General features: G+C 43.0%; 1 protein-coding gene across 1 annotated transcript; it reads right to left on the reverse strand.

Annotated features, from left to right (window-relative positions):
• Positions 1-2,712: 2,712 nt before the first annotated feature.
• On the reverse strand, positions 2,713-3,143 carry LOC109256381 (60S ribosomal protein L32-like). Its single transcript, XM_053891374.1, has one exon. The coding sequence runs from the start codon at positions 3,118-3,120 to the stop codon at positions 2,713-2,715; it is 408 nt and encodes a 135-aa protein (XP_053747349.1). The 5' UTR covers positions 3,121-3,143.
• Positions 3,144-8,421: the final 5,278 nt, after the last annotated feature.

Below are 8,421 nucleotides of genomic sequence, written 5' to 3' on the forward strand. Positions count from 1 at the left end.
ATTGACTTTCAAGTTTGCTGCCAATCTTTTTCATGGTGTGGTACAATTTTCTTTACTACAGGGTGCAAATGAGAATCACCCGGAGAGTTTTTCGGTAAATCCACGTTCCCTGGCTCTACACCCGCCTCAGACATCTAATTCTGTGTGTCTAGGGAAGCCTTTGCATTAATCGCTCAGCGGGAATGGGGAATGTTGGGGGGGGGGAGGGTGAGGGAGAGCTTCAGGAAAGTGTTCCCTGAGAGTAGGAAGTGTTCCTGGTTTTCCAATGAGTCCAAGTGCTGCTAAAGCTCCTCTTGACGCCCCCCCTCCGGGCCTCCCATCTTTCCAATCTCCAGTTGAGAACTGCCGGAGAAACGGAAGAAGAAGGAGTCTCGGAAACTGCTTCTTTGGGCCACCCTGAAGAAATTCATCTGCGACCCTCAATTTTCTCGCCGGTGAAAATGGCTAAGTCTTACTTCCTAGGGTTGTAATCACAGATCTTCTGTAAAGCACTTAGCATGGGGCTTGACAACAGCCAACTCTTCACACGAATTATCAATCTTGCTGTCTTGTATTGATATGTCTACTGTTGTAGGGCTCTATTTTTATGCAATTCCGATTTTTACTTCCTTCCCTCGAAGTAGGTAAAGATCCAACGATAATCCGTACCCACCACTTGTTAAAATCCGTTTCCTCCAAAGCAACTTGCTCTCCAGGGCTTTTGCAAGCCACGGCTGCCCTCAAGCCATCTTCCTTTGTCACCTCTCCTTCAGGAAAACTCTATAGCAGTGCCGTCCACTAGAACTTTGTATGATGGTGGAAAAGTTCTGTAAGATAGAAGATGTAGCTCTCAAGCATTTGACGTGCAGCTAGGGAGACTAAAGAACTAGACTTTTAATTTTAATTACTTTAAATTTAAGTAGCCACATATGGCTACCAGCTACCACACTGAAACGTGCAACTCTATAGGGTTTCTTTCTTGCCTGAAAAGCCATTATGAAGTTAATGGTTCATCTTACTATTAATGGCTTTTAGAAAAGAAAAAAGTGAAAAAATTATGATTTTAAAATTTGCATTTTATAATGATTTTTTTTTTAATTTGAGAGACAAAGAGAGAGAGCGCATGAGAGAGAACAGGGGAGAGGGGCAGAGGGAGAGAGAGAAGATCTTAAGCAGGTCCCATGCTCAGCACAAAGCCCACTGCGGGGCTCGATCCCATAACCCTGGGATTATGACCTGAGGTGAAATCAAGAGTCAGATGCTCAACTGATTGAGCCACCCAGGTGCCCCCCAAAATCTGTATTTCAACATTAGATATAATTTTCAGTGTTATATTTCCAGCCTTTCATACATACTTTTTAATTTTGTTCTTTCCTTCAAAAATGAATACAGAGGTATTCTATATAAATCCAATGAGGGTCAAAATGAAGTAAAAGTTTTTCTGCTTGGAGCATACCTAATAACATCTATCCTTGCCTCAGTTATATTATGCTTGTGAGATTTGTGGTTTTTAGTTTTGGTTTGGGCAAGTCGAACAGAACATTTTGAGGAGGTTAAGTGCATGGGAGATTTTGCTGATGATCGACCAGAATGGACGTGCTTTGGAATTTGGAAAGGGACAGAATATGGAGTCACATTAGGTCAGTTGCTTCCTCATTTGTTTTTATCATGACCCACAGAATGAAATACAGTTTACAGCATGACCTTGGATGCACATATGTGCATATAGCATGGAAATAAAGACTTCACCAGGGTGATACTCTCTACATGTTACTACATGTAGTGCATCTGATATTTCCTATTTTCTTCTATCCTCTTCTGTGCCGTTCTGCTGTATTTTGTTCTCTTCTGTTTTATTCTATTTCATTTTTCATCTGCTGGCTGAAATTCATGAAATTGACTTCATAACCTGCTACTGGGTTCCAATGTGCCATGTGAAAACTGGATGAGGAGCTGTACAGAGCCACGGGGTTTGAGCGTTGGAGGGCAGAGGGGTGACGTGGGGGTGCTGGGCTTCAGACACAAACAGAGATGGAGGCCGTATCAGTCGGCTCGGGCTGCCGTAACAAAGTACCGCAGACTGTGTGGCTTCAACAACAGGAATTTATTTTCTCACAGTCCTGGAAGCTGGAAGTCCAAGATCAAGGTGCCAACAGCGTTGTTTTCTCCTAAGGCCTCTCTCCTTGGCTTGCAGACGACTGCATCTTGGTACCTCATCCTCTGGTAATGATATCAGTCATATGGGAGTCGAGCCCCACCCTGACAACATCGTTTAAACTTAATGGTCTCCTTAAAGACCTTAAATGCAGTTTAATGTGGTCACATTCTGAGGTACCAGTGGTTGGGACCTCCACATGAATTTTGGGAGGACACATTTCAGTGGATAACCGAGAGAGGGCAGGAGGGCATGATCCCCAGTGGTCTTCAAGACAGAGTGTAATGGTGAGACTGTGAGTGTTGGAGGAGGAGGGTGGCTCAGAGTTCTGAGGCCCTTCTTCTCTCCTACCCTTGGAAGTTTAGAAGCCCAAGGAGCAATGCACTTGCCCTTAGCTTATCAACACCTAGTCTCCATTTTAACCTGGAAATGTTTTGTTGTAGTGCTGTTTTAAGATGGCAGAGGCGTGAATGTGTTTGTATGCTGGAGTAAGGACCCCGTGAGAGTTTCAAACAATTGTCTTTTTATAGTTTTATGATTTTAGTAACACAAACACGACGTGCACATAAGCTGTCTGTCTATCCATTTTCTTCGCTGGGCAGCCTGGCATTGGTATTGGTGACTCTGATGGCCAGCAGGGCTGCTCTTTCCACAGAGGCTTTGTGGTTCTTGGAGGAGACATGATGAGCTACCTCTGCGCAGGAAGATCCGTTGAGCACCAGCAGCACTTCGAGCTCCGTAACGTCGTGGACTAGGAACTTCCGGAAGCCACTGGGCAGCACGTGCTTTGTCTTCTTGTTGCTCCCATAACCACTGTTGGGCATCAAGGTCTGGCCCTTGAATCTTTTGTTCACCCAATTGTCGATGCCTCTGGGTTTCCACCAGTTGCACTTAATGTTGACATACCGGTCTTGCTGGTGCCTGATGAACTTCTCGGTCCACTTTTTAATGATCTTGGGCTTCACCAGAGGCCTGAGGGCAGCCATGATGCCAAATAGGAGATGGCTGCCACCTCTGTAGGCAGTGCCAAAGAAGACAAAAAATTTCTTTTCTTACTCAGCTATTCAAGCTACAGCAAATGAATCAACTTGGTGACAGGGAAACGAAGGGAGGCAAAAATTCAGGGAGGAGAAATGGTACTATAAAACTGGAGATGTGACTGGAGGGCCCCCAAAATCTTTGGTTCTTATTTATTTGTTTATTTAGAGAGAGTGTGAGCAGGGGAGGGGCAGAGAGAGAGGGACAGAGTATCCGAAGTGTGCTCTGCGTGTTGACGGCAGATAGACTGATGTGGGGCTCGAACTCGTGAACCTCGAGATCGTGACCTGAGCCAAAGTCTGACGCTGAACCGACTGAACCACCCAGGTGCCCCTGCTTCTTATATATTTAATAAGTGCCAACGATATACTGTGAATCTTTATGTTTAGGCAGAGAGGAAGTAGTGTATACCGTTAAAACCACAATTGCAATATAGTTGAAGGGCAGAATATGCATTATTTTGACTTTGTGCAAAGCAACAGTACAAAATTGAATACATGACTGCTCGCGGTTCCTAGGCTAAAGGAAAAATAAGAACATAAACATGTTACAAATAAACTATTGCTGTATAGTGAAAAGGAGTTGACTAGGCTCAAGTAGTAAATTCTGAATTTAGAATATAAATGTATGTGATTGCTTACATCAATATCTAAACAAAATCCTCACCATTACGCTTGGCTTATTGATCCACGTTTGATTCAAGTTTCACTTATAAATGAGAACTGAAAGTTCTTTTGCAATTGGACAGGAAGGCTGTCTAGTTTCAGTAAACTATTTTTGAGAACATTTGAAGAACAGAACGGCGTTTTCTTTGCAAACATTAATTTGCCACATCATACAAAACTATTCCCCTTGGACCACCTATATCAGGATGGTACCATCTCAGTTTTCCAGATATGGAACAGTTCAGTTCTCTCCCTGAGGTTGCATAAAAGTGCCAGTGACCCAAGCTGATGCCAAATTAAGCAGTCAACTGGTTCTCGTCCAATACAGCTAAACCAGATGGGCCGCTTCAGTGACTTCCAAGCCAATTCCATCTATTTTTCAACCCAAATTTAATAGATTTGTGCATTGCCTGCCTTTTAGGAGGGAGAAAAAGAGTGCATGTTAAATACCTCTCCTTTGTAACTATAAAATAATACCTTCATGTTCATGGAAAATGAAAAGTTAAATAAAAATGAAATATAGGTCACCCATAACCCCACTCTAAGGTTTTAACATATTTCTTTCCAGTATTTTGAATGCGTTTTTATAATGAAAATCTTCTTTTATATACATAGATTTTTTTCATCCCTCATTACTTGCTTAAGATTATATCTAACATTATTCCCATTCCACTTAAAACTCTTCCCAAGCATTATTTTCATGGCTACTAGATATTTGTGCGTATCCGATAGAAAGAGGGATACAGCAGTCCAGGGCAAGACTTAAGCTGAGAGGGTAGTCCCAAAACAAGCCAAGGGTAGGTGAGTAGTATGTCAAAAGGCCAAACTGGTCATCAGGACAAGACCCCAAGAGAAGGTCCAAAGCTGGTGGTTGATAAGCCGTGGTGGAGAATGTTGGGGGCGACAGAGTTTGTTCTGTTCTCTTAGAATCTCAGGCTATGTTGCTGAAGCCACTTTATCACATCAAATCCTTTCTTTTCTAGGACAATTATTTTTTTTTTAATTTTTTTTTTCAACGTTTTTTATTTATTTTTGGGACAGAGACAGAGCATGAAGGGGAGGAGGGGCAGAGAGAGGGAGACACAGAATCGGAAACAGGCTCCAGGCTCCGAGCCATCAGCCCAGAGCCCGACGTGGGGCTCGAACTCACGGACCGCGAGATCGTGACCTGGCTGAAGTCGGACGCTCAACCGACTGCGCCACCCAGGCGCCCCTAGGACAATTATTTTTGAGGGGCCCTACAGTCCCTCCCTGCAAGCTAGCTTCTGTTGGCATCCTCCTCCTCCCTACTGAGTCTACCTGTATAATCTAAACTTCAACTGTGGGCTTGAGTTAATGTTTTTTCAGCTCACGTACCCATGTGTATGAGTTAATTCAGACCTATACTCAAAGGGTGGGAACACCCCACGTGTTTGCATCTCTGTTCTGACTTAACTGGAGCCTCTGCTGCAGTGGTTTAGTCGTTCTCCTAGAAGAGGGGTTTAAAGCATTTCACCATTATAAATAATACTGTAATAAGCATCTTTTTTGCATTAATCTCTGGTAATCACCCACATCTCAGGAAATGTCTTCCAGGAAGGTTCCTAAAAGTGGAATTACACAATCCAAAGGCATCAACACTTTAAAGGGTCTTGACGCATAATATAAATTACCTTCCCTAAAGGTGGTTCCAACTTTCACTCCCACCTGCCACATGGGACAGAAGAAAAGGCACATCTGGGATTATATTCCTGGGCTTCTGAAGGTAATATGGGTGGTGGCTGCACTGACTGCTGGAGTTAAATGCTGACTTGCCAACTATGTGAACTTGGTGGGTCACTTGCTCTTCTAAGACTTGGTTTCTTCATATGTCTAATGGGAGTAACGACACCTTCCCAAAGAGCTATTGTGATGAATATGTGAGAAGCTGCACATATGAGGCTTAATTCACATGTCCTTTCAGCTCTGCTTGGAGACTAACCTTGGAACAGAATGACAGTTTAGAATTTAATGGCCAATAATGGTCAGATGGACAACACTACCCAACCACCTTCACCAGATCTAGGTAAGTGAGAACAATTCTCTTCCCTCCTGTCCTCTCCTCTTCTTTCCTTTGTGACTGGCCAAGCATGGAGGCTGGAAGTGGGGGCTTACCCAGAACTCCCAGACCACACCACACCAGCACTGCCTGCCCTGTCTCCCAGATGTGGAGGACCCTATCATCCCACCTCGGAAGAATAATAAGTCACATGGTGGATGCAAAACTTTGGACTAACATTCCTGTTTTACAAATGGTTCCACGGTTTTGAATTCAGCTTGCCAACAATAGCAAAGTAAGAATACAATTCAGCACCTCATTAATCCCAACATTATTACATGTGAGGTTTTCATTTCACATTAATATTTATTTATCTCAAGAGAAAGCCAGGACCAAGTTAAGCATGTTATAGTCATCCAGCCTGAAGGTCAGGAAGGTACTGTTAGAAGGGAAGAGGCAAGAGTTTCTAGGGGAAGCAAAGACTGTGGCTGACTTTAGTTCATGTTCTGATGGGTAATACTCAATAATTATTTTTAAGGACTTCAAACATTAGGTGAATTTTTGGAATGACTAAACTAAGATTATGAGATGCATGGACAAATTTAGAGTAGCTTCTGAGCCTTTGAATCTGACTACCTATTCATTCCCAGGAACCACAACTTCAAATCATGGTAGCTTGTCAGTGGCATCTTAGCTCTGGAATGGATCTTAGGCACAACCTCTTGGCTTTACAGATAAGGAAGCTGAGGTTCAGAGAAGTTACAAGACTTGTTCAATATCACCCGAGCTCTTATGGGCAGAGTCAAGCTATGGCTGAGGCTGTTATGTTGCTCGGGCCCACATAACACACTCCCTCCCTCTTTCTACATTTGTCAAAAGATTATCATTACAGTACCTATTGTGATGTCAACAAAGTAGAAAAGCAATTGGAAAATTGGTGGTTTAGTTTTACTGGAATTAAAGTTAAGAATACTTTAATAATAAACTACAGTAGGGGGTGCCTGGCTGGCTCAGTTGGTAGAGCCTGCAACTCTTGATCCCACGTTGGGTGTACAGACTAAGAAAGAAAGAAAGAAAGAAAGAAAAAAGAAAGGAAGGAAGAGAGAAAGAAAGAAAAGAAAGGAAGAGAAAAAGAAAGAAAGAAAGGGAGAGAGAAAGGGAAGGAAAGAAGAAAGAAAGAAAGAAAGAAAGAAAGAAAATAAAAAAGAAAGAAAGAAACTACAGTAGGACATTCACATGCGGAGTTACATGGAGTTGTGTTCTTATTGAATGGATAAGAGCCCTATCTCTAGAATGAAAGAACTGGGGGCGGGGGAGGGAAGGGAAAACTGTTTCTAATCTATTTACAGGAAATGTGTAAGTGCAAAAAAACTACTTTGAACTTCTCTTAAGTAGGATAAAGGTAGAACTGTAATACCCAGCTGACTATTCTCACCTTCCCTTAAGCTTTCTGATTCTACAAATATTTAGCAACTGTGAGCAGGATAGGTCAGCAGTAGCACCCTACACATTCAAGGGTTTGTGGGTCAAAGTCTAGGGAGGAGTATGGGCCAGATTATGAAAGGGGTATGGACTTGTTCCTACTTAGAATGTGGGGTAGGGGAACAATATGTCTGAGCAGTGCCTTAGGAGGAAGGAAGATCTGGGAGCAATGTGGGGTAAGAACAGAAGGAAAAGAAATAGCAGGCCAGAAACAGTTGGCAAATGTATAAAGTCATCCAAGAGAGAAGTGGGAAAAATCTTACCCGAGTTACAGAACTAGGAATTATCTTCGTTTGGGATCTTTCCAGAAGCAGACCCCGGGACAAGGATTCGAGTGCAAATAGTTTCTTTGAGAGATGATCCCAGGAAACACGGGTTGGGAGAGGGGAACAGGGAAAGAAATGAAGACAATAACGGGTGTGTTAGCAAGCCAGTTACTAGTGTGGGTGACTGGAGGTCAATCCCACTCAGGAGCTCTGGGAGACAGGAGAGCACACCTCAGAGGTTTACCCTCAAGGGACCAGGAAGGTAGGGGATTTATTCCCCAATTCCCCAACCACCATTGGTTTAGAACTGCTTCCAGAAACACAAACTCTCCACCACTCTGGGCTTGCCCTGCATGTGAGTCGAATGTGCTCCAACAAAAAAAATGCTCTCAGGAACAGAGTTGCTGGAATCCCTGGGTGGAGACTGAATGTCAAGGGAATATGCGTAGAGCACCAACAGTCTGATATACAGACACCTGCTTCTCTCTGGAGCTATTCAAGCAGTCCTGGATCTTGTCAACAGGACCTCGCACTCTATAAGTAGCTGGGTGGGAGGAGCTCTGATTTGACTTCCTTCTCTAAATTCTGTGATTCCTTCACCTTCAAAAATCGGCCACCCTACATATGAACACCTTTTGCATTCTTGCCCATATCTGATTCCAGTTTTTAACCAATGCCTCTTTTAAAATTCTCCTCCACAATACAAATTTACTTGAGAAACTAATGATTAGTGTTCTGCACATCTTTTATGCAATTGTATTTTTAAAACCGTTCTCTAATGAGATCACAGAAGACTGGAAATTACAGTAACAAAAGTAT

Source organism: Panthera pardus, unplaced genomic scaffold, assembly GCF_024362965.1.
Source record: "Panthera pardus isolate Hobbes unplaced genomic scaffold, ASM2436296v1 HiC_scaffold_27, whole genome shotgun sequence".
NCBI classification, from domain to species: domain Eukaryota; kingdom Metazoa; phylum Chordata; class Mammalia; order Carnivora; family Felidae; genus Panthera; species Panthera pardus.